This window comes from Lissotriton helveticus, chromosome 7, assembly GCF_964261635.1.
Source record: "Lissotriton helveticus chromosome 7, aLisHel1.1, whole genome shotgun sequence".
Lineage (NCBI taxonomy): Eukaryota > Metazoa > Chordata > Amphibia > Caudata > Salamandridae > Lissotriton > Lissotriton helveticus.
In genome coordinates this window covers 1,513,983,571-1,514,009,543 of record NC_136068.1, presented here as the reverse complement: position 1 = coordinate 1,514,009,543, position 25,973 = coordinate 1,513,983,571, and the positions used below count along the sequence as shown (strand labels likewise).

The 25,973-nt window shown below is 46.9% G+C and overlaps 1 protein-coding gene across 8 annotated transcripts in view; it reads left to right on the top strand.

Moving 5' to 3' along the window:
• LOC144770438 (uncharacterized) overlaps nucleotides 1-25,973 on the top strand; it is a 776,993-nt gene that overhangs the window by 502,133 nt on the left and 248,887 nt on the right. For all 8 annotated transcript variants that reach the window (XM_078654952.1, XM_078654949.1, XM_078654950.1 and 5 more), the window contains one exon: nucleotides 15,312-15,527. In XM_078654952.1, the coding sequence (XP_078511078.1) occupies nucleotides 15,312-15,527 (216 nt within the window). The remainder of the gene's footprint in view (nucleotides 1-15,311; nucleotides 15,528-25,973) is intronic.

Below are 25,973 nucleotides of genomic sequence, written 5' to 3'. Positions count from 1 at the left end.
CGTGACTAGTGCATGCACCAGAGTTTGGCGGGCTCTGATAGGTAAGAATTTTAATACCTTCCTGAGACTTTTAAGGGTCCCAAAACATGATCCAACCACCTGATTGATCTGAGGACCGAAGGCAAGGTCAGAATCAAACCAAATGCCCAGGTTCTTTGCTTTCTGGCAAGGGGCAGGTAGTGGGCCCAAGCACGGTGGCCACCACGCCGACGTCCATGCTGATTGGCCTCCCCCCACTACCAGTACCTCAGTCTTGCCTCCGTTGAGTTTGAGGCAATTGGCGGACATCCAGGCCGCGAGATCTTGCATGCAAGCTCTGAAGATGTCCGCCGAGGGACCGGGGGTACGTGATAGGGAGATGACCAACTGCGTGTCGTCGGCATATGATACCATTTGGAGGCCGTAGCTCTCTACCAAGGTAGCAATCGGGGCGACATAAAGATTAAAAAGAGTAGGGCTCAGTGACGAGCCCTGCGGCACCCCCTGATCCAGAGAGATGCGCTCAGAGTAATGGTCACCCTGCCTCACTTGGAAACCCCGGCCTGTAAGAAATGAATAAATCCACTTCAATGCTGCCCCTCTCACCCCGCCTTTGCTCAGACACTGTAGCAAGATGGAATGTGCTACAGTGTCGAACGCGGCGCTGAGGTCCAGGAGGATTAAGGCCATGGTTTGTCCCTCATCAGCACCTTGCCTGAGGGTTTCGGTAGCCCTAAGAAGGGCAGACTCCGTAGAGTGACGCGGCCGAAACCCGAATTGCGTAGGGTGAAGGAGGTTACTTTCTTCCACAAATTTCATTAGCTGCTTATTTGCCACTTTCTCCGCGATCTTAGAAAAATAAGGCAGCAAGGAGATGGGACGAAGATTCTCTAGCTTCTCGGCGCTAATGTTGGGCTTCTTACGTAAGGGGAGCACCACAGCCTGTTTCCAGTCCTCTGGTATGGAACTGGATGAAAAGGAGATGTCTAGCAGATGTCTGATAGAGGGTTCTAATGTTTCCAGACTGTCTCCCAGCCTCTTTGGAGAGGCGGGATCCCGAGGAGAGCCAGATTTAACAGATCTGCAAATCCCAACTAAATCCACCGGTGGAGGGGTGGTAAAATTAAGTAGTAGATTGTGATCGGCGTCATCACTCAATAAGTCTGCTGACATTTCCGCTGCAGGAGGTATAAGGGGAAAAGCGGAGTAAATCTTGGAGACTTTATCTCCGAAGTAGTTCGCAATGCGATTACATGCTGCTACTGAGTGGTCATCCTCTTAGGTAGAGGTTTTAGGGGTAGCCAGGGTTTTATATATGCTGAACAGTTCCCTGGACGAGTTCTCTGCCTCGTGGATTCTGTCAGCATAGTATGTGGCCTTCTCTATCCGTATCTTGTTGTGATAGGCACGTCTCTTAACGAGATAGGCCTCTTTCATCCGGTCGTCGTATGCCACTCTCCACTGCCTTTCTGCACGTTTACAGTCCCTTTTGGCATAGCGCAGCACCTCGCCAAACCAGGGGGCCGTTCTTTGTCTCTGTGCCCCTTTGGTTGGACGTCCCAGCGGGGCTGTGCAGTCCAAAGCAGCAGTAATACGGTCGTTAAGCAACCTATTCGCTGTATTCACATCATTGCCTCCTGGAGGACCTTCCGCCGTGAGGGCCGTATTAAAGTTTTGTAGGGAAAATCTTGCCCACCTACGCCGAGGATAATTGAGAGGGGTGGGGGCGCTGGCTTTATATTTGGGCAGGAAGATGGCAAATGGGACCAAAAAATGGTCTGTCCAAGGCAGGGGCACTGGAGGAGCAACTGAAACATCCTCCCAGTTTGCAAATATAGGATCAAGCAGATGCCCGCGATTATGTGTGGGAAGCAGCCCCTTTAGTTCCAGCTGTAGGGTGTGAAGTTCATCCCGGAACTCCACCGCTCCTTTATCTGCTGGGTCGTCAAGATGTGTGTTTAGGTCTCCTAACAATAGAAACTTATCCCTCCTGATCGCTGATTCAGTCACACACTCTAAAAGATTCCCTTTGAATCTGGACATAGGTCCTGGAGGGCGATAGACTAGCAGACCCTTGATCGTCGTGCTCTCATCAATGTTTATGCTAAAGATACCTGCCTCGCAACCTGCTAGGTTGACTCGTTCGAGTTTGCAGGCCCATTGCTGTTTAAAGGCAATCGCAATTCCTCCTCCTCTGCCTAAGGGTCTGTCCAGGCGCACCATTTGATAGTCATCTGGTAGAGCCTGGACCACATCAGGATCAGAGTTGGCCTCTAGCCAGGTTTCCGTGATAAACAACAGATCGAGATGTTTATCAATAAGAAGGTCATATACATCATGTCTATGGCAGCTAAGCGATCTGGCATTGATCAGGCCGCAGGACAACAGAGAGGCGCTAGCCCTGGAGTTAGCGAGCATAGTGCTAAAACAAAATTGGCAGTGTTTACATCCTTCGGTCTCCCCCACCCTTATGCTATGGAGGCCCGGGGTACATGTGAACGAGGAGAAACTTACTAAATCGCTCTTGCTCCAGGTAATTCTGCCATCGGGGACAGGGGGTGTGGCCCTAGGCCGTGTCCGGTCGCGGACGGGCGCAGACGGGCTTGGCTTTGGCGCGGCTTCGGCGCGCATCCGGCGCGCCCGCTGCGCCAGCCCGCTGCGCCGTCTGGCCGTGTGACACATTATATAGGGTGTGAGGAGGGCGGGGGTCCGGCGCGACTAGAGCGCAGCCCCCAGCCACACCTAAAATGGCGCCTGCCGCCACCAGCACCTGATCAAACAACACGGCTGGGCGAGGCAGGGAAAGAGAATATAGTCGTGAGAAGAAGTGTCAGTGTGCCTCAGTAAATTCCCAGTTAAAATTCATTAATTAGAAGCCCCCCAGTAAAATTGATAAAAACGATCTATTTGGCTGTTAAAATACAGAATCACAAATGTAAAATGCAGCAAATCAGTTCTGGTACAAAAACGCTCGCAGCCCTAGTGTCTCTCACTAGGGAGAGCACAAGAAAGGCAGTGAGGGCTTTACAGAGCAGCCCTAAGTAGCCTGGGAGGGCGGGAGTCCGGCGCGACTAGAGTGCAGCCCCCAGCCACACCTAAAATGGCGCCTGCCGCCACCAGCACCTGATCAAACAACACGGCTGGGCGAGGCAGGGAAAGAGAATATAGTCGTGAGAAGAAGTGTCAGTGTGCCTCAGTAAATTCCCAGTTAAAATTCATTAATTAGAAGCCCCCCAGTAAAATTGATAAAAACGATCTATTTGGCTGTTAAAATACAGAATCACAAATGTAAAATGCAGCAAATCAGTTCTGGTACAAAAACGCTCGCAGCCCTAGTGTTCATGTAGATGTTGAAGAGGGTGGGGCTGAGTGAAGATCCTTGCGGGACGCCGCAGATGACTTCGGTGGCCTCGGAGCGAAACGGGAGGAGGCGGACTCTTTGTGTTCTTCCGGCGAGGAACGAGATGATCCACTCCAGTGCCTTCTCTTGGATACCGATGTTGCTGATGCGCTGGACTAGGGTGCGGTGGCAGACCGTGTCGAACGCAGCGGAGAGGTCCAGGAGGATGAGGGCCACTGTTTCCCCCGATGAGCAGGGTCCGGATGTCGTCGGTGGCTGCGATGAGGGCGGTCTCGGTGCTGTGGTTGGCTCTGAAGCCGGACTGCGAGGAGTCGAGGGATCCGTTCGTCTCGAGGAAGGCGGTCAGCTGTCTGTTGACGATCTTCTCGATGACTTTAGCAGGAAAAGGGAGGAGCGAGATGGGGCGGAAGTTTTTGAGATCGGTGGGGTCCGCTGTAGGTTTCTTCAGGAGGGCGCTGATCTCGGCGTGCTTCCAGCTCTCCGGGAAGGTGGCGGTTTTGAAGGAGGCGTTGATGATGTTCCGGAGTTGGGGTGCGATGGTGGAGTCGGCCTTGTTGAAGACGTGGTGTGGGCAGGGGTCGGTCGGTGATCCGGAGTGGATGGTGTTCATCGTGCGGGCTGTGTCTTCGGTGGTCACTGTGGTCCAGGTGCGAAGGGTGGCGGTGGGGTGTGTTGGTTCGACGGTTGGGTGCGTGGGTGGGGCACCGAAGCTGTTGTGGATGTCGGCGATCTTGCGGTGGAAGAACGAGGCAAGGGAGTCGCAGAGGTCTTGTGACGGAGTGATGTCGTTGGTGCCGGTGCTGGGGTTGGAGAACTCCTTGACGATAGTGAAGAGCTCTTTGCTGTCGTGGGCGTTGTTGTCCAGTCGTTCCTTCAGGGATTTCTTCTTGGTGGTGCGGATGAGCTGGTGGTGCTTGCGGGTAGCGTGTTTGAGGGCGGTCATGTTGTCGGTGGTCCGGTCGAGGAGCCAGGCTTTCTCGAGGGTGCGGCAGGTCTTCTTGGAGTCCTTGAGGTCGTCGGTGAACCAGGATGCCTTCTTGCTTCTGGGTCTGCTGGGAGGGTTCTTTAGTGGCGCGAGGTCGTCGACGCAGGCGGTCAGCCACTGTGTGAAGTTGCGGGCTGCTTCGTTGGGGTCCGTTGTGTTGGCGGGTGGGCTCTGGCTGAGGGAGGTGGTGAGCTGGTCTGCGGTGATCTTGCTCCAATTCCTGTGAGGTACCTGTTGCGGGTGGTGGTGGGTCGTGGATCTTTTGAAGCTGAAGTGGACGCAGCTGTGGTCGGTCCAGTGGAGTCCGGTGGCGTGGCTGAAGGTGATGTACTTGCTGGAAGAGAAGACGGGATCAAGCGTGTGGCTGGCGTAGTGGGTGGGGGTGTTGACCAGTGGTTTGAGTCCGAGGTTGGCGAGGTTTTCCAGCAGGGCGGTGGTGTTGCGGTCCTTGTTGTTCTCCAGGTGGAAGTTGAGGTCCCCGAGGAGGATGTAGTCAGTGGAGGGGAGGGCGTGCGGGCTGATGAAGTCTGTGATGTCTTCGCTGAATTGTGTGCGTGGTCCCGGGGGTCTGTAGACGAGGGTGCCTCTGAGGGTCGTCTTAGGGTCGGTGTGAATCTGGAAGTGGAGATGTTCGGCTGCGGCGAAGGAGTCGTTGGCGTCGGTCGTGATGCGGATGGTGTTCCTGTGGACGATGGCGATGCCACCTCCGGTCTGGTTGATGCGGTCCCTCCTGATGATCTTGTACCCGTCCGGGATGGCGATGGCGATGTCGGGTGCAGAGGAGGCGTTCATCCAGGTTTCCGTGAGGAAGGCGACGTCTGGTGATGTAGCGTCGAGGAGGTTCCAGAGTTCTACGGCGTGTCTGTGGACGGAGCGGGTGTTGATATGGATGCACTTGAGGTGGTTGCTGCTGGTGTTTGTCTTGGCGGGTGCGGGGCAGGTTCGGAGGCAGGTAAACTTGCAGGTGCAGCAGGTGAAGGGTCCGTGGGTGCGTCTCGGGATGGCTCGGCAGCAGGCGTGGGTCCGGCCGGCATTGAGTGCGTTGAGAGTGGTGGAGTCGTAGGTCAGTCGGGTCGTCTTGCCTCGGCGGGGAGGGCCAGGTGTCCTGGCGCTGGGCGTGGGCCAGGCGCAGACGGGCGCAGACGGGCTTACCTTTGGCGCACCTTCGGCGCTCAATCGGCGCTCCCGCTGCGCGCGTCCGCTGCGCGGTCGCTCTGGGGGCGTCTTAAGTAAGGAGCCGGGAGGGAGGAGCAGCAGGGTGGCGGGAGCGGGGCGGCGAATGGAATCACAGGGGGCGGGGCCGCAGGGAGGCAGCGGCGGGAAATTCCAAGACGCAGCGGGCAGCGGGAAATTCCCAGGAGCAGCGGGCAGCGAGCGAAGGAATCTGCAGGCAGGAGGCGGCAAAGGCAGGCAGGAGCGGCAGCAGTGAGTGGGGCGACCAAGCCCTGTGGAGGGCTGAGCGGTCACCTTGGGAGCGCGTATTTGTCCATCCTGTATTTAGGTGTGTCCTCCCCAGCGCTCCCCGCCCTACAGAAGCTCTCCCTGGTGAGGGGAACTGGGGCTGCGAGCTGCTGAGGAGCTGGGATTAATTGCGATCTTTGGCGCATTGATTGTTTCATTTTCTGCCAGACATTTGGAGCGTTTTTAACGTTTTATGAAACCGCCGCTTTTTAACTTTTTCTTACATTGGGGGCTATTATATTAATGGGAATTGTGAAAATCAGGCACTCTGACACTCCTTACACCCTCTGTACCTCTTCTTTTAGCCCAGCCGCTTTTTAATTACATCACTCGGCGGTGGGCGCCATCTTGAGTGAGGAGGGCGAGGTCAGCGCTCAAGTCGGGCCGGCCTCCCGCCCTCCCACTGTATTTAGGTGTGTCCTCCCCAGCGCTCCCCGCCCTACAGAAGCTCTCCCTGGTGAGGGGAACTGGGGCTGCGAGCTGCTGAGGAGCTGGGATTAATTGCGATCTTTGGCGCATTGATTGTTTCATTTTCTGCCAGACATTTGGAGCGTTTTTAACGTTTTATGAAACCGCCGCTTTTTAACTTTTTCTTACATTGGGGGCTATTATATTAATGGGAATTGTGAAAATCAGGCACTCTGACACTCCTTACACCCTCTGTACCTCTTCTTTTAGCCCAGCCGCTTTTTAATTACATCACTCGGCGGTGGGCGCCATCTTGAGTGAGGAGGGCGAGGTCAGCGCTCAAGTCGGGCCGGCCTCCCGCCCTCCCACTGTATTTAGGTGTGTCCTCCCCAGCGCTCCCCGCCCTACAGAAGCTCTCCCTGGTGAGGGGAACTGGGGCTGCGAGCTGCTGAGGAGCTGGGATTAATTGCGATCTTTGGCGCATTGATTGTTTCATTTTCTGCCAGACATTTGGAGCGTTTTTAACGTTTTATGAAACCGCCGCTTTTTAACTTTTTCTTACATTGGGGGCTATTATATTAATGGGAATTGTGAAAATCAGGCACTCTGACACTCCTTACACCCTCTGTACCTCTTCTTTTAGCCCAGCCGCTTTTTAATTACATCACTCGGCGGTGGGCGCCATCTTGAGTGAGGAGGGCGAGGTCAGCGCTCAAGTCGGGCCGGCCTCCCGCCCTCCCCCCTCCCTATATCATGTGTCATCCTCCCAGACGGCGCAGCGGGCTGGCGCAGCGGGCGCGTCGGATGCGCGCCGAAGCCGCGCCTAAGCCAAGCCCGTCTGCGCCCGTCCGTGCCAGGATTGCGCCGGGCGCGGGCCACGCTGCCCCATTCCCCCCTACTCTCAGGTATGACTCCAATGCGCTGCTTTCCATGCGCCCGGATATAGCCAGCCTGATTTGTAAAGCGCACCCCCCCGTTGACCCCTTTTGGGGCCCTTTCTCCTGCCGTACATGTGGATGGTCCTCCATGGGCCCCGCACGCCCCACACCCGCCATTTCTTTCCCTCCCTGGCAAAAGTCGGTCTCTTTTAGATGCGGTCTCATTAATGCCAGATCCTTAGCCTGCCATGCACAAGACATCCATGACCTTATCCTGTCTCACGATCTTGACACACTATTTATCACAGAATCCTGGCTACATGATGCTTCTAACCCCGACCTGGCAACTGCCCTCCCTCCTGATTTCACCATCCTCAGGCGTGATAGGCCCAGCGGCCGAGGAGGCGGGTTGGCCATCATTATTAAGAAGCTCTTCAGGTGCCACACTTTCGATCTAGCCTCCCTTAAGGACTGTGAGAGCATTGGCTTTGTGATCCACATCAACCCCTCCTCCTCTCTATCAGGAGGATTTGTCTACCGTCCCCCTGGGAACGCCACATCATTCCTAGACTCCCTCGACGAGACTTTGGGATCACTCATGACCCACTACCCCACTTTCACCCTCCTCGGGGACTTCAATCTTCACTTGGAATCTTGCACAGACCGTCCCACCGTCAACTTTTTAAACTCACTTGAGATCTTTGGTCTTTCCCAATTGGTCTCCTCCCCTACCCACCAGGCCGGACATACACTTGACGGCATCTGTACAAACCTGGAGTCCTTAAATACCTCTCCCCCATTACCGCAAATATGGACAGACCACTGTTTCATTCCCTTCTCCATCATGACTTCACCCCCCTTGTCCTCGCATATCAAACACTCTCCCACCCCCTTTCCCGTTAACTGGAAGAAAGTAGCCGAGCGCATTAAGTTGAACCCCCAGCCCCCTGTCCCCCCCCTCCTATCGTGGGTGAGGCATCACAGGACTCTATAAACTTTCATTTATGGATGGATGGAGTGGTTTCCGCCAACTCCAACCCCCCCAACCCAAAATTAGGGGAAGGCAAAAGGAAGCCTAATGCCCCCTGGTACACCCAGGCCCTCAGTGATTGTCACCTAAAGTGTAGGGTCCTGGAAAGAGTGTGGAGGAAGACTTATGATCCCTCCTCCAGATCCACATACATTTCCCAGAGGAAGCAATACCTTCTTAACATAAAAAAAGCAAAAAAGGCATTCTTCACTTCAGCCATAGACGCAGCCAATCAGAAACAACAAACAATTTTTGACATAGTTAAATCCTTTACCCACCCGAAGGCACTGGCAACCGAAATTCCCCCTTCCCAAGCCCTCTGCGATCAAATAGCCGACTTCTTCATTAACAAAATTAAGAACATTCATCACGACTTCCCCCCCCCTCCGCCCATCGCACACGATTCCGTTACAACTATCCCTTCCCTGAACAACTTTACCACTGTCTCCCTGGCACAAACTCAAAAGGCCATCCTGACCTGTAGATCCGGAGCCCCCACGGATTCCTGTCCCCCGATTATTTTACAGCACCTCATCGAGGTTGTTACCCCATCAATCAATGCCATCATTAACGAATCTCTTGATTCTGGTACTGTCCCGACTGAATGGAAGAAGGCCACAGTCAAGCCCCTTATGAAGAAGCCAAATAAATCCCCAACCGACCTATCCAACATGCGCCCAATTTCCCTCCTCCCAGCACTTGGCAAAATCACTGAACAGTTAGTTCATGAAGAACTCAAAATCTTTGTGGAAAGCAAACGCATTTTGCATCCACAGCAATCTGGCTTCCGCCCAGGCCACTCAACGGAAACTGCACTAATTGAATTGTCAGATACCATCAAGTTCTTGCAGGATGAGGGCAAACAAGCCGTCCTCATCCTGCTCGACTTAACCGCGGCTTTCGACACCATCTCTCATGCCATTCTCATTAATAGGATGCGTGAGATTGGTGTCGCTGGTTCCGCCCTGGCCTGGATTAGTTCATTTCTAACCAATCGATCTCAAACTGTCTCCTTAGGCCCCTTTCTCTCTGACGAAAAATCCACCACCTCTGGTGTACCCCAAGGATCAATACTGAGCCCTCTCTTCTTTAATATATATATGGCCCCCCTTCTCACGCTGATCGAATCCCATGGGATCCTCGTGACTTCCTATGCCGACGACACTCAGCTTGTCGTCACCATTGATAAAAGACACCCTGACGTTGCCCTTAGATTTCAAAACTGCCTCTCCCAAGTCTTCTCCTGGCTTAACCTGAATCATCTTAAATGTAACAGTTCCAAAACTGAAATAATACCCCTCGGCAAAGGCACCCTCTTTTCCCCTAAAGATTGGTGGCCTCCTAACTCTGAAGCACCGCCGAGTACGGTCACTTCAGCCCGCAATCTCGGAGTCCAATTCGACTCGTCCCTTAGCTTCGACGAGCATGTGCGCATCACTGCGGGTCGCTGTTTTAGCCTGATCAGGCAGCTTAGGAAATTCTTTGACTTTCTGCCCATCTCCGCCAGGAAATCAGTCGCGGTGGCGCTCATTCTCTCCCGGCTAGATTACTGCAATGGCCTTCTAGCAGGCATCAAGAAATCCTCCCTAAAGAAATTGCAAAGTGTGCAACACGCGGCTGCCAGGCTCGTCCTGAAACTCCCTCGCAGGTCTTCGGCCTCCGCGGCTCTCAGCACCCTCCATTGGCTGCCCCTCCATAAGAGAATTCTCTTTAAGCTCCTTGTTACGGTGTTCAAATCTACCAGGAACACCGGCCCATCCTACCTGTCCAAGCGATTTCCGCTTTATACCCCAACTCGTTGTTTAAGGTCCTCAGGAGCGAATTTAATCTCTGTACCCAAAATTAAACTAAAAACCAAAGGTGGGAAAACTTTTGTTTTTTTGGCAGCCAAAGCATGGAACTGTCTCCCTCCCAACCTTAGGCATGCCCCCTCAGAAAGCCTTTTTAGGAAACTCCTGAAGACCTGGATTTTTTCTCAGTCTGACTCATCGGTACTTGCAGCCATCTGATCCTTTCTCCCCACTGCTGGGTCTCTGTTGTGCTTAGCGCCAAGATGCTCCTTCCGGAGCGATAGTTGCGCTTTACAAATTCTAATAAATATCAAATATCATCCTGTAAGATTGCGATGGTGGGTTCCCTTTGTTCTTCATCTTCTCTTTCCTGTTGAATCCCCCATCTAGTGATCCCTCACGGGTATGGAGGGGGTTCGATATTTTCAAATTCCATTCAGCTTCCAAACACAGTTGTTGCCCAGCCCCTTCTCCAGGGGCTGGTCTCCATTGGGACTCCCTGGCCGCTACCCACTGTCTCCACCCGGTGCCCTCCTGCTGCACCGAGGAGGGGGGCTGCTTCTCATAATCTCTTCTTCAGGTAGATGCTGATAAGCCCTAGTCTCTTTGGGCCTGTCCCCTCGAGCTCCCCAAGTCAGTCAACTGGGCTCTCGATGTCTGCCTACTTGTGTTTGACAGTTCTCTCACACCCTGCGGAGTGCACTCCCAGACCATCTCCTCACCCCTGTACCATTCTGTGGTTCATCTTGGCCCCCCAGCCTGCCGGATCGATGGCTCTTTCTTGCAAATTATCAGGTTCCAGGCGCCTTGGACCTGAAGTTGCAGTTCTCTTAGTGGGGATGGCCCCGTTGTTCTCTTTGCGCTTGTCTCTCGGTGCGCCCAGGCTCTCTTTTCCCAGGCTACCCAGGATTGTCCGTGCAGGCCGCTCGGGGCAAGTTAGGGGGACATCGATCACCCCAACCCTTTCAGCTATGTCCCTTTTTTAAAGTTTCGGCCCCTTGGTGCCGTCCTCAATAACGGGTCTTACAGCTTCCGCTGCGAAGTTTCGGGCTCATTCAGTGAAGTTCACCAAAAATGGTCGCTATCCACAGTGCTCCAAAGCGACTCAGCTTTCCCTTGCATGTCTCGGTGGATTTTATCGCCGTTTCCGGATCTTGATTCCGCCGGTCACCTTCATCCCTGCCGTTGGCATTCCCGGCCCTGCCTCTTCTTCCCTGCCGGTCGTGCTTCACTGGATTTGCCTCAGTCAGGCTGTGACGTACCTCCTCTCGCCGGTACACTCGATCAATTCAGGGTTAGCCCGGTTTCCATGGAACCCGGCTGTTGACTCCGAGTGATCCCTCCAAGTAGGGCCTCCGGCACCCGCACTTTGTGTGTTGTGGGGATTGGATAGAGCTACAGATTTTTAACTACGGACCGTCTGCCCGCCGGTGCTCTCTCGCTAAGTGGCCATTGTCGTTCGGCCCCACCTAGTAGTCTTACCAAAATAAAACAAGGTAAATAAAAACATGCCTTTTATGAGTGCATGGGGAGTAACTCAGTGGCAAATACTTTTTTCCCTGAAATTCATTGTATCAATCTTGGTCATAAACTATATGGGAGATAAAATTAGTTGACACTGAAGCAACTACATTTGATACCCTGTTATGTCACTCTTTTAAAAAAAAAGTCATGATGAGTGATGGTGTAAGATGCCATCGAGTCTAATAGAATAGTCGACACATCCCTTAGATATTGAGCTGGGAAAGTTTAAAAATCAGAGAAGCAGGAGTCAACTCTGATTACTTTCAAATCCGGAAGTACATAACCTCCAGGACAGTGCAACGATATTAATGCCCTGAAGAAGAAATAGAACTGTTCACATAGCCAAAGGAGAAAAAGAATAGGAAGGAGAAGAGAATGGACATAGGAAATACATAGGATGAAACCTATTTGTAGGAGTACTGTAGTAAAGAGAAACGAACTCCAGTAAATTGCCCCACACCCAAGAAACAGGGCTCTGACCAGAAAGAAGAAAGATCAGGTATTTCTAGTAAAATAAGCACAGATACCAGGCCTGTCACCAAATGAATTCAGTTATATCTTGAACAGGAATACTATGTCCATACACAGAAAGCTTAAGAGCTCCCTAAGGCAAATAACCTGAGCATTCTTGAAGAACAAGCGCATCAGATGAATAATGCCACACCAATTAATGGAGCAGGCCAGAATCTTACACAGAGTAACTATCACACCAATATAATCTTGTGGGGCAGGATTACAAGAGCGGCACTGTTTGCAAAAAAGCAGGGCAAACCTGACAATTGTTCAGGTTTTGTCCATTGTTCTTGTGTAGCATTGGACATATTTTCTTGTCTCTTTGTCAGGGCGAACACCTTTTTCTAGCAAGGTTGGGGCCTCAAGACTTAACAAAAAGAGCTTTTAGTGGGGCAGGTGAGTCTGCTGCAGTGCTTGAATTAGGTCAGGGTTCAAACTTATTGAGATGCGGGTTACTGATTGAACAGTGTGGTAAGGGAGGTCACTTGGGCCCTATTTCAAGTGGGTAGGGAATATCAGTGAGGTACTTCCATTCCTCCAGTTACAGATACCATGGGTATTGCTAATTTTGATAAGAAGGAATACTGTTTTATTGTACTTGAGGGAGCAGGAATCAAAGTTACAGCCCTGAATTCCCACTTCAATTCCATATTTTTGGTTGTTCCCATACAGACATCTTATCAACTATTAGATAATGAATAGTCCATGGGACAAAGTATGAATAAAATTTTACAACATAATTTGTAATTCATAATGCACTCGATAACTGGATATACTAACTAAATCAGAAATTTGAGCCAACAGGCAATGAGGGCCTAAGTCTCCCTGTTTCCAAAATTCTAAATATGTGTGTAATGGGGTGCAATTGGAAATGTGTGACTTGTAGTGTAATTATGCATCAGAAATATGTAAATTCTCCATTCTTGAAAACAACTTTTCATCGTCTCTCAAAGCATTCCATACTTAAGCATCATCTTTTGATTCCTAGCTACTTTCTAACTATGAAAATGCCAAAATATAATGAGGTAAGGCCAGATTCACAAAAGTAATCTGAGACAAAATCCTAACTTTACAACTTTCGGTATTCACAAACTGCATTTAGGAATAGTAAAGTTAGGAATCCTAACTTTAGTACTTCTAATGCCCTTTGTGAATACCGAAATTCATAAAGTTAGGATTTTGTCTCAGATTACTTTTGTTAATCGGGCCCATGCACTTTCATTGTGTCACTTTAATAGACTGAGCTAAACACAGTATTGCTTTATGAAAGAGTTACATTTTCATAAATCGTCTGAAAAAATTATCAGAATTAAAATAATGAAGTATGATCAATTGATGAGATTGTGTACGCTATTTTAACATTAGACATTATTAATAAGCATTATTAATCATAAATTGTACTAAGAGCAGTTTGAGCAATACCAACATCTGCACAGGTGCTTGTAGTACAATCACTAGTAGTGAACAGTAGTAGTAAAAGAGGTAGTCATAGTGTAGTTTTAGAAGTACTAGTGGTATCAGGACTATTTGTACACTACTATTAGTAAAGTAACGTAAAGTAGTTGTACAAGCTGCAGCAACTATCTTGTAGTGACAGTGGGTATATGCTACATCGCCAATACTAGCAAGTTTTAGCAATAGGGCTTGGATTATTAGTAAGAGGAGTATCAGTTGACTAGCTGGTAGCTGGTACTAGCATTCATACCGGTTCTAGTATCTATTGTAGTACGATTAGCACTACTGTGGGAAGTAGTGCTTGTAGTAATTTTAGCACTAGTAAAAGCAATATGAATTGTGGCAGTAGTACAACAAAAGTCTTCTTTTTTTTTTAACAGCTATGCTCGTTAAAGGAACCGATGATGCTTAGTAAAAAAAGTTTCACATTTGGGAAAACTTCGAGGGAGCAATTATTGCTCACACACCATTGATAGCATGACTGGGCTCAAATCTTTTTACATTTTTAGTTCAGTACTATGCCGTTTACCATAATCCACAAAATAATGCCCCATTTTCTACGCTATTCTCTATACTTTTCTAAAACATTTATTCTCATTAAGAAATTAGTACATTGTTTTTATTTTTTTTATTTCGATTAGTTCATAAATCAGATACATTTACAGAAATCTCATGAAAAGAATGGCTAGAACATAGAATCAAATATATAGTGCATTAAGCATGTTCCATAAAGGAATAATTCCCTGTTCTAAGATCAGGATCAGAATTTTTTGATTTGTAGAAACCATGAAGAGCTCTGGTTCAAACAAAATAGTGAGATCAGAGGAGCATAAAGCTTCAAAGACAAACTAGAACAGCCAAATTTCCCTTAAAGGTTAGTTCATAGGACTCAGCTAAGTCTCAATAAATCCAAGTAAATCAGCATACTGTTGCAGTAGCAATCTGTTAAAAATCAAATAGCAAAGTGAGGTAAAAGGGAAACCAAGTAGTAGCAGTAGCCAAGATTGTCAGGGTTCTGGCAAGGAAAAAGGGAAAAGCATAGAAAACCTGCCTCTGCCTAGGAACAAACACTAATATAAAAGTCTAGAAAACATGTTAAAACATATCAGGCTTCTTCTTCCATGGGCCAATAAGGTGGCAACATTTTTTGGAAAGCAGGTTCAGCTTCGCTGTTCCCACGAAAATACATGCGGCTTACACACTGTATCACAAGGTTAGCTACAGTTTTGTGTAGTTTTATTCTGGAAACATTAGACTTGGTTAAAACATAGATCGACCTTCTACATCTCAATTTCTTTTACTGTGAGAACAATGGAATCAAGCATTATGGTTTAACTTGCACAAGTTATTCTATTCAAACGTTATATAAAACTCGAGAAAATAGGAAGTTCATGACATTTGATTAATAACATGTTGCTTATAAGATATTTGTTAAACCATAACATTGTGCAGTTATTGTAAATCAGCACAATTCAAATAAGTTCCTTTCCTGCATTAAAGTTTACGTTTATCAGTGCACATTCAATTACTTGATTAATTTATTTTCATGTTAGTTCATTTGCTTTCTCACGATTGATACATACAATACAAATGAGAATTAGGAAGCAATGCCCATTGCTACCACAGGTCAGTATACCCATTTTGCAAGTTAGAAAGCACTTGTGACTCACACAGAGTGTTTCAAACGTACCAACAAATCATTCTGCGGCTGTAAATCCTGTAAATTCGTGAATTGCAGTGTTTTCGATTGAAAGTGGCCCTATTCCTGTATACCTTGTGAATGTGTTTACTATAGCTCCTCATGCCAGTATATGTTGTGCATCATTCCAAAGGTGTATGTCATTTTCAGATTTTTGCAGGCATTACTCAGTGTCAATTAATGCAGTGACAAAGGTGGCTTTCCTCATGCTATGGCTTGGTATTTTAGGTTTTAGAAATCGAAGATCAAAATTCCTGGAATCGGGTTTTGTGAAGCCCAGTCCAGTGCATCGAAAAGTGAGACGACATCTTTGCTTCACAGAAGCACAACCAAAAGACACCAAACAGCCCCTCAGCAAACCAAAGCCAAGTGTCCCGGTTCCACCGGGGTCAAAAAATACTAGAAAGAAGAAAAAGAAACGTCATCCTAAACGAGAAAACACAGGTAAGCATGACCTTTGTGAAAACTGATTGTTTAAAGACAAAATAAGGGGGCAGACGGTATATGCAGCCTCTTTAATGAACCCTCAGCAGCAATTAATATTATGCCATTCAAGTGTTGTCATGTAAAATTACTTAGCAGCAGCCCATATACCGTTTTATTGCAGCGGTTCGTTGCTGCATGTGTTAGGCCCTCACTAGCAACAAAGGAAGAATATGATATTTCTGTACTGTAATGTAATAAAAGACGTCAGCACTAGCTAGTAGGCTTCGTTAATGCTACTCCTTTGGTGAGGTGCGTGCTCTTCTTATAGATGGCTTTCTCTTCATAATGATTTTTCTTTCAGCTTCCATAACTACTTCTGGCCCTATCCCTATCACTGTTGCTGCCTTTGTGCTTTTTCCTTTTTTTTCCTTTGAGGGAGTCCCTCTTAGTTTGTACACCTTATTGATTTTTCCAGTTTCTTCTTTTATTTCTAACTCTCTTTGACACCCTCTACCGTTATATCTTGCAACAGAAGGGCCACCAATTCATGGCTCTCTGTGGGATTACTTGTATTTTTGTCTACTTATCTTTTGACATGAGGGCATGGTGCTCTGGCAAGGCTACCCTAGAAGCCTTGTCAGTGACCACATAACCAATACCATTCTGAATTCCCCAAACTACTGTTGCTCTACAGGTACCCGCTGCTCTTCGTATGCTGACTCCCTTGCTCCCAGTCAATCAATGTGCTTCAGGCTAGCCCATTCCACTAACTTACGTTTGGATTCTAGTGACTTCAGTTGCACTATTGGGCTGTTCAGTAAAGGATTTAATCAAGCATCTGGGAGTGGCAGCATTTTCTTTGTGTGATGTGTCTTGCATCGATAATGGATGGAACCTGCAACCTGGGCATCGGCTCAGTAGGAGGAAGTAACTACTAAATATACATAGTTGTGGTTATGGTTAGGTTAAGGGTTCAGTAGAATAAGCAGTTTTTTTTGTCTCACACATTTTGGCACCATTCAACAAACCTTAATGAAAAGTACATATAAGTTGGGTTCCTAACGGCAATTTCATGCAGTGCAGATCTGTCAAGTAGGGTCCACAAAAATAGGGAAACGGGGGTTTCAAAAGTGATTTTCTCACCTATATACTCTTTGCTCCTCGTTACGGAAAAAATGGCTGATCGTAAATACAAAAAACTCTCCATCTAAGGAGAACTTTACACAAGGAACTGGCTTCACTTGGTTTGGCGTGAATTCATTCAGTATCTTTCTAAACAATTGCATTTCAAAAGTGCTCCATTCTGGCCATGAAGAGTTCACATTTTAGAGCTATCCAGACAGCACTTAAAGGTGTATTTTTGATTTGCCTATATGTTCATGCTGTTTGATGAATTTGCAAAAAGTTTGGAAAATGTTTACTATGTTTAGACTACTCTTGATATTTTAAAATATGTGAAGTTGTGTCAAGTAGGAAACTTTAAAAGGGGGTAGGGCAAAATAGTGTTAATTTGCTAATAGCCATGCTCCGTGCCCTAAGGTAACTATAACTCATGCCCCCCATGCACAGTTTTCTCATCAATAATTGCACTGCAAATGTTGCAGTGATGTTATCAGTGAAGTCATAGAAGATGTAATATATGGGGTAATTAGCAGTGCATGGCAAGGGCGTGAGTTATAGTTACTTTAGGGCTTTAGTTATAGTTACTTGAGATAACTAGAACTAGTGAATGTAGGTGGTTTTTAGAGTTTGAAATTTGATATTGTTACAGAACATTGTACCTACATTTAGCATTACTTTAACCTTTGGCTTTTTCTGTGAATTTCTCGTTTTTTCTTTAACCGTAAAGTAATAATTTATTCCCATAGATAAACTCAACCCCCCCAGGCCCTGTGGCCGAAACACCTGCATGCAGCCAGTCCCACGCTGGGCATTGCATTTGGCTGTGCACAGTATGGGGTTTGGCAAAAGGTCTGGCCTGTGGCCAGGCCCTGTTGCCAATTCCCATAAAGGCAGCCAACCCCACACTGCACAAGGCCTTTGGTCGTGCATGACAGGGGTTGGCCCCCCACTTTCAGCCAACCCCACTCTGCACGCTTTTTTTGAGGGGGGTCCAGGGTTGAGCTATTCAGGGCCTATAGTTGAAGAATGCGGCCCTGGCTGCCATTTGGTTTTCTTTTTTTGTTGCAATCCTGTGGGAGTCTCACGAGATCGCGGCACACATTGCCAATTTTTATTTTTGCCCGCTGGCCCCATGGGGAGTCCCTTTAGGGTCCCCCCGATGGGGCCTACGGGGCTGGTATCCCTGCCTTGCCCCTTATGTTTTATTTTGTTTAATTCAGGACAGGGGACTAAGTCTGCACTGGCTGCCAGCAACATTTTTCTCAAGTTACTTGCAGCCAATCAGAGCACTTGCTCCTGTGGGAGTCTGACCCCCATAGGACCCAGATGGCCCAAGGGAAAAAAAGCACCCTGGAGCATTCAGAGTGCTCTAATTTTAAACTGGTGCTCCAGTGAGACCTTCTAGAGCCTCTTGCTGACCCACCTCTCCAGGACCCACCCCTCCATACATCAAAAATTACTGAAGAGATTTGCACCAAATTACAAAAAGCTTGGGGTGGGCGGTATTTGCGTAGTCGCGCTACGCAAAGCTCCGGGAAATGGTATAAAATCCCCGCGAGCACGCAAAAGTTCAGGGAACAGGCGGACTTGCTTGTTCCGCCCGTTCGCGATGCTTTTTTCCTGTTCGCGAACGCTGTTTGCGTGCTCGAAGAGAAAAATCTTGCGAACGCGCATTTTGAAAGCGCAAACAAGCAAAACATTCTGCAAAGCAGCGGATCACATAATGTTTGGCGATTCCGCGTTCTACGCGGAACGCGAAATTACCCAAATTCAGCAAATTCCACGAGCAGAACGGAATTTCCCGCCCAGGCCTACAATAAACACAAACTGCGGACCATGATTTAGCGTCCACTTAAATGTGGTGTAATTCCGTTCAGCAGTTTTTGCTGTAGCACATCTTAAAGAAGTCTATAGAAAATATACAGAGAGTTTGGGACTTATTATGAGTTTGTATTAACAAATTTTATTAGCATTTATAATTGCAGACCCAGAATATCTGGACAATATGAGCCATACACTTCACCTGTAGTATATATGAAAAATGCCATTTGTTCCAGTTGCTGTGTAAACATTATGTAAATAAAAATGATACATTAACAAAGGGATCAACACTATATCAAACTATGCGCCATGTCATGGTACATTTATTGTCTTGGTCCCTCATGTCTCCAGTGTAGACGGCTGTTATCAAACTATTCATGCTCATATGTCATTATCTCTCTTTCTATTTGACAATCTACTGTAGTGTGTTACTCCAGGGGAAGATATCCGTAACTGCCCCACCTCTGCCATATTTTTATGTGTTTCTACGAGCATCCACATGTGATACAGACAGGAAGTTCCAACTCCATAGTAAAATCCATGCCTTTTTTTCCATAGTGTTACATGAGGTGTGGTATCCACCTTCCATTGTCTGGCAATGTCTTGTTTTGCTAATGTGTGGCCTAATATTAGCAGGTGCCTTTTGTACTTATTTTCCCAGAATCCTTCTGTACAATGTAGGAGTGTGAGTGTTGGGGAACTAGGTAAGTCCCACGCCAGCACCTCTGTCAGGTCATTTAAGATGCCTCGCCAGAACCAAACTAGGGACGGACATGACCAGGTCGTATGTATGAGTGTGCCTACATCTGAGTGACACCGTAGGCATTGTGGGGAAGCAATTAACCCTGCCATCTATTATCAATGTTGGGTATTATATACCCTGTATAGATATTTGAAATGTATGAGTCAGGTAGAGATTCCCGCCTCTCGTGGTGATTGGAGTGCTTTAGCCCAGTTATCGTCATTGATAGGTCCTAAATCGGTAGCTCATGTTTCTCTTTGGGTAGCCACGTTAGTGGGGCTATTAGTAATCAGGGTTTGGTAGATTTTTTATATTTTGTGGTCTCCAAAGTCCCCCATCAGAGGTTTGCCTTCCAGTGGGCTGAATTACAGAAGGTTGGTTAGGTCTTTAAAATGTGTTTGAAGGGCATGTCTAAGTTGTACGTAGTTATAGAATTGTTTGTGTGGCATACAAAAATTATTTTTGGATGTCTTGGAAGGGTTTGAGGAAATGCCCCTTCATTACATTGCCTAGGGTTGAGATTCTGATTTGATCCCAGCCGCAGAATCCCTGAAGGTCTGCAACCTGTGGGAGCAATCTATTACATCACAGCGGGTCTCCCTTGTAATATGACCCCAACAAACCCATTTGTACCGAAGGGACTGTTGCCAGGTTATGATCACTACCTATGTCTCTGGGGGAAGGTCTTTCAGGTCGGATCTAATGTATAGGAATGTGCGTAAGGAGGGTTCTTCCATGATCTTTTGTTTACCTTTATTTGCAGAGTTGTCCCTGGGCATGTACCACCATTCATTCAGAATCTGCAGTTGTGCTGCTGCATGGTAGGATTGTATGTCGGAGCAGCTATACCATCACAGTATGTCGAATGAAAGCAAGTGCGTAAGGCAACTGGGCCGTGCTGCCTCCCCATAGGAAATGTCCTAGTATAACGTTGACTTGATGGAACCCGGACAAAATAATTGAGTAAGGTTGGGACTGTAGTTGATATAATAGTCGAGTTAGAGAAACCATTTTGAAAATGGCTGAATGTACACCAGGTCTTCACCTCGGTTTTGGCTCCTTTTGTCATTGCTTCTAGTTTTCATGTCCATGAGACTGCTTGGCTATCCCACACGAAGATGCCCAGGTAAGTGAAGCCATGTCGAACCATTGAAAGGACATCTGCCCAGCAGCTGCTCCCTAAGGAACCTCTAAACGGCTAGACCAACGATATTGTACTATTCATGTGGAGGCCTGACGTCTTGTCTGAAGAATTCTGGGACCATACCTGTGGGGGTCAGTGAGGAAGGCTAGGACATCATCTGCGTAGGATGCTAATCGTTCAGATATCTCCGTAGTCCATTCAAAGCTGTGAAATAACGTGTCTCGTCTCACCCAGGTAGCTAGAGGCTCAATAGCAAGGGCAGATAAAAAGGGGGAGAGGGAACATATTTGTCTGGTTCCCACTTGATTGGGAATTGGGTTGATATGTCTCCTGCCACATGTGCTATAAATTGGGGGCCCATATTTAAATGTTTCAGCAGTATGAACATATAAGTCCAGTTGACAGAATCAACGGCCTTGTCTAGGTCCACATAAAGAAGAGCTGCTGATCTACTTAGTCGATCAATGGCAGCAATCACATTGTGGGCTCGGCGTATATTATGCTGGGTTGCTCTTTGCGGCATGAAGCCTGCTTGATCAGGTCACTGAGATGTGGGATCAGTCTATTCGCTAGCACCTTGGCCAGCAGTTTAGCTTCGATATTTAAAAGGGAAATTGGCCGATAGGATTAGCAAAGTTCATGTGGACGCCACGGTTTAAGGAAGACTACGATTTCAGCGTGTCTCCAGTCTGGGGGCATGCATTTATTTTTGAGGGCTTCTGTGATGGCCGGGAGATTTCAAGGCCCCAGTATAGCCTTGCCGCTAGGCCCAAGTGCTCATGTTATGGTGTATTGATACCTCGTTTGTGCTGTGCGCCTTGGCCCACTACAGCTAAATGCCAGTGTTTAGAGTGTGACGCATACTAATTATTAGCGGTGTTAAGATCTCTGCACTAATGATGCCATTCCCCTCGGTCATGCTGTATCTGGAGTCGAAATATGGTTCAACCCAGGCCACGCATGTTCACAAGGCTTCTCACTTTCGTATTCGAGTAGTTTAATCCACGTATCACCAGGTGGCCACCCTGCTGAGCCTGTGGGATTCCGGCGAGCTCACTCGTCAGCAGATCGCGTCTGCGACAGAGCCCAGCTGCCCCCAGTCTTCATCCTATTTATTCATAGCAGCATCTTCACCCGAGGATTACGACACTGTATGTAGCAATGTACAAGTGAGTCTTTTTTGTACCATATACCCATTGCCTGAACTGCCCACTTATATGGCAAAAAACACAGTTGATGGACAGAATGTAGAACAATGTCATACATTCACCCCAGTACAAGGATCTGGGCCTAAATCCATCGTTTTTTTGCACTCCACACCACCCTGGGTTAGACACTGTTCTACATTCTGTCCATCAACTGTGTTTTTTGCAATTTTCACCCCGAGTGGGCTGGGTATGCTCAGACGTGAGTCCCAGGTTCTCCACACCACTGGAGTCAAGCTATCCAGGCTGATGAAGGCTGATAGCCAGAAACCGGTCCTTGGATGCTTGATTCCGGTCTGGTAAAGACATGGCTTGGTAGTTCGGACTGGACTGTTCTCATGAGGCACAGGGTCAGAGCTGATTTGCATATAGCCAATGTCTAACCCAGGGTGGTGTGGAGTGCAAAAAAACGATGGATTTAGGCCCAGATCTTTGTACTGGGGTGAATGTATGACAATGTTCTACATTCTGTCCATCAACTGTGTTTTTTGCAATTTTCACCCGGAGTGGGCTGGGTATGCTCAGACGTGAGTCCCAGGTCTCCACACCACTGGAGTCAAGCTATCCAGGCTGATGAAGGCTGATAGCCAGAAACCGGTCCTTGGATGCTTGATTCCGGTCTGGTAAAGACATGGCTTGGTAGTTCGGACTGGACTGTTCCCATGAGGCACAGGGTCAGAGCTGATTTGCATATAGCCAGTGTCTAACACAGGGTGGTGTGGAGTGCAAAAAAACGATGGATTTAGGCCCAGATCTTTGTACTGGGATGAATGTATGACATTGTTCTACATTCTGTCCATCAACTGTGTTTTTTGCAATTTCCACCCCGAGTGGGCTGGGTATGCTCAGACGTGAGTCCCAGGCTCTCCACACCACTGGAGTCAAGCTATCCAGGCTGATGAAGGCTGATAGCCAGAAACCGGTCCTTAGATGCTTGATTCCAAATTTGGCAGGGAGAAGGGTCTTTGTCTAGAAAGCACACTTTTGTTTATTTGGTGTAAATCCGCTCAGTAGTTGTTTAGAAATATTGAAATTTACAGATATCGATATTTGGGAATTCTGCCATCTGATTGGCTGAGGCGTTACGAGAACGAGCTTGCTGCTGATTGGCTGCGAGCGCTGCGAATGGTTACAACTAGAAAGTGTTGGCCGCCATTTTTGTGATTCCGTTGAAGCGAGTAAGGGGAAAAAAGGGCAAAGAAAGTGGGAAAGAGGAGGGTAGGAGCACTGTAACCTCTGTGGCGTGTTTAGGGTGTCATATAGAGGGGGTGCAAAGCAAGTATTCACCCCTACTGGTGTGAAAGTGCTGGGCTACGGAAATTTAGTGAGGTATTGCGTAGAGTCTGATGCTGGTAAGGTGAGGTGGTGCAGGACTCGGGGGGTTAAAGTGTGAGCCCAAACTGTGTGTCTTATGCTGTGAAGTCATGTGCCGTGGCCTCTGCACTACAGCTGTGGAAGTAGTGTCAGCATGTGTTTATACCTACTAGGATTAACTACTGACCCGTACTGGTCTGAAAGTCCTGGGGTATGGAAAATATGTGAGGTACTGTCTAGAGTCTCATGCAACTAGGAAGTGTTGGCTGCCATTTTGTGATTCTGTTGAAGCGAGTAAAGGGAAAAAAGGGCGAAAAAAGTGGGAAAGAGGAAGGTAGGAGCACTGTAACCTCTGTGGAGCATTTAAGGTGTTGTATAGAGGGGGTGCGAAGCAAAGTATTCACCCCTACCAGTGTGAAAGTGCTGGGCTACGGAAATTAATGAGGTATTGCGTAGAGTCTGATGCTGGTAAGGTGAGGTGGTGCTTTACTCGGGGATTAAAGCGTGAGCCCAAACTGTGTGTCTTATGCTGTGAAGTCATGTGCAGTGGCCGCTGCACTACATCTGCAGAACTAGTGTCAGCATGTGTTTAGACCTACTAGGACAAACTACTGACCCCTACTGGTCTAAAAGTCCTGGGGTATGGAAAATATGTGAGGTACTGTCTAGAGTCTCATGCTGCTAAGGTGAGGTGTTTCCAGACTCGGGGATGAAAGCGCGAGCCCAAACTGTGTGTCATATGCTGTGAAGTCATGTTCTCTAGCCGCTGTGCCACATCTGTCCAAGTAGTGTCAGCATGTAGTTATACCTAATCGGAGGAACTTTTGTATTGAACAGTGTAACTTGTGTATGGTGCTTATGGGGTGTTGTATAGGGAGTGCGAAGATAAATTCGCTCGTATCAAATGAATTCGATATTTCTAAAGTGGAAAGCACTGACTCCGACGGGTCTGATGGCGCTGGAGGCGTAAGTTGAGTTGCTACTGGAGTTGGTGATAAAGCTGATGAACTACTGACCCCTATTGTGAACTTTTAACCTGCACATGCCTTTAAATGTTCGATAAAATGTTGCAAAACTTTATCGTTAGGTTAAAAAAAAATCGATGAACTTTAAACCTTCAGGCGTCGTAGAATGTTCCGGAAAGTGTGGTGATAAAATAGGTTGAACTTGTGACCTGTATGTGGCGCAGAATATTAAGTAGCTTTTCGTATGGAAAATTCTAAATTAACCAATGGAGATAAGTTTTGGAATGTCGTTGAAGGAATGAAGTATTCTGATTTGTTCTTTACATGTATTTATGTGTGGAGCGACAGAGAAATTGTGCCATTACTGGTTCCATTCTTGATGAAATCGGTGCTTTACATATACTATGTGACAAAGAAAGAATTGTATGCGTGTGTGACATTTCAAATCTACATACCAACTAAAAAGGTGAGTTAGAAATGAACAAGGTGTGGTAGGTGTTCTATAGTAGTGATTAAGTATTTGAGGTGATGTATTTAAGTTTGAAAGTATTTTTTATTTTAAAATAATATAGTGTTAGTAAAGTGTGGTGTTCGATATTGGTTATAAAATATGCATACATTTTGACCTGTTGTTAAATAAGTACTTTGTATATGTTTAGGAATTTTTCACAAAGAATAAGTGTAGTTTGTCATCTTTAAAGGAATGTATGGTTTTGAAAATGAGGTACAGCGTTAATTTGGGTTTCTAATGTATTCGGGCGAGATAAAATGTCGTACGTTTGCAAATTATACTTTTTGTGAAAATAGTGGGGTGGGGGTGGTGGTAGGAGGTGTATGTGTTATTAAGTTAAAAGCGATAAAACGAAACCCAGAAATATTATGTGGGCAGGATGTGCTCTCATTTTTTAAACTGAGAGGTAGATTTGAATGTAAGTCGAGGTAGGTTGTTGTACTGTGAGGCCGTCTACAGTGTTTGGAGATTACATGGAGAGGAGATGGCGATAGTAAAAGTGATGTATTCCCTTTATATGTAAGCATAGTTTGAATCATTTGATCATAGGTTGAGATATATTATGAACATAGTTTCTGGTTTGCATTTGGGTATAGTTAATAGTTTTCGTAGTTTCTGACTAGTGAATAATAAAAAGGTAGATATACTAAAATAAATGGTAGTAAACGTATTGATGACTGTCTGTTCTTATGGAATAGAAGTGGTTAGGGAGTGCTTCTTTAGAAGAGATGTTTTATAAATGTGTGAGAGATAAAAAAGAATTGAAAATGTGCAGTATATTTTCTCTATGACTTTGTTGACATTAGAGAACTACATGTGATTATAAGTGATACTATTTGTTAGGCTCTGTCCCTGTGGTGAATATACATAAGTGTTGAAGTGGTTCGGGTGTTATCGGTGCTCAGCTTCACTATCCCTTTTAAGACACTCGTCAATTGTTTCATTCCATTTAATATCTTTAATATAGATGCAGTGAAGGGACGGTATATCAAAAGCTTAGGAATTAGAACTTTGTTTACTCTTCCCATCCCCTGTTATAAACTCTACAGAGTGTTTAAACAACGTTAGAAACATATAGATGTCTAGCTAGTCAAGGTGGTGTAGTTCCACTGGGCCCATTCAAAAACTGTGCTATGGGATGGTGTGTTTTACCCGCCAATTTGCATGTTTGAATACTTTTTGCTGATAAGTGTTCCAGCAGACACCTGTTAACATTAACGTGGTACTTGGGTATAGTGGCACTACTGGGAATGGTGGGGGTTTCTGTTTGATTTCGTATGGTTAAGCAAGGGCGGGTGTGGGGGATGTGGGTATGTTGGTGATTAAAACACAGAATTTAGTAACGTGCAGATGTCGAGCTACTTATAAAGCGTCCTATTGCATGGTATATGCTTTACCCGCAAATTTGCATCTTTTAATACGTTTTGCTGATGTGCGTTTCGGGAGACATTTGTTGAAATTACGCCTCAGTATGGCTATAGTGGCGCTTCTACGTTTGCTGGGGCTCTTTCTTTTATTGCTTAAAGTTAAGCAAGGGCGGGTGTGGAGGTAGTGTAGTGGTACTGCGACTATTTATAAACTGTCTTATGGTAGAGTGTATGTTTTAGTTGCAAAATTGCAGGTTTTAATAGCTTTTGCTG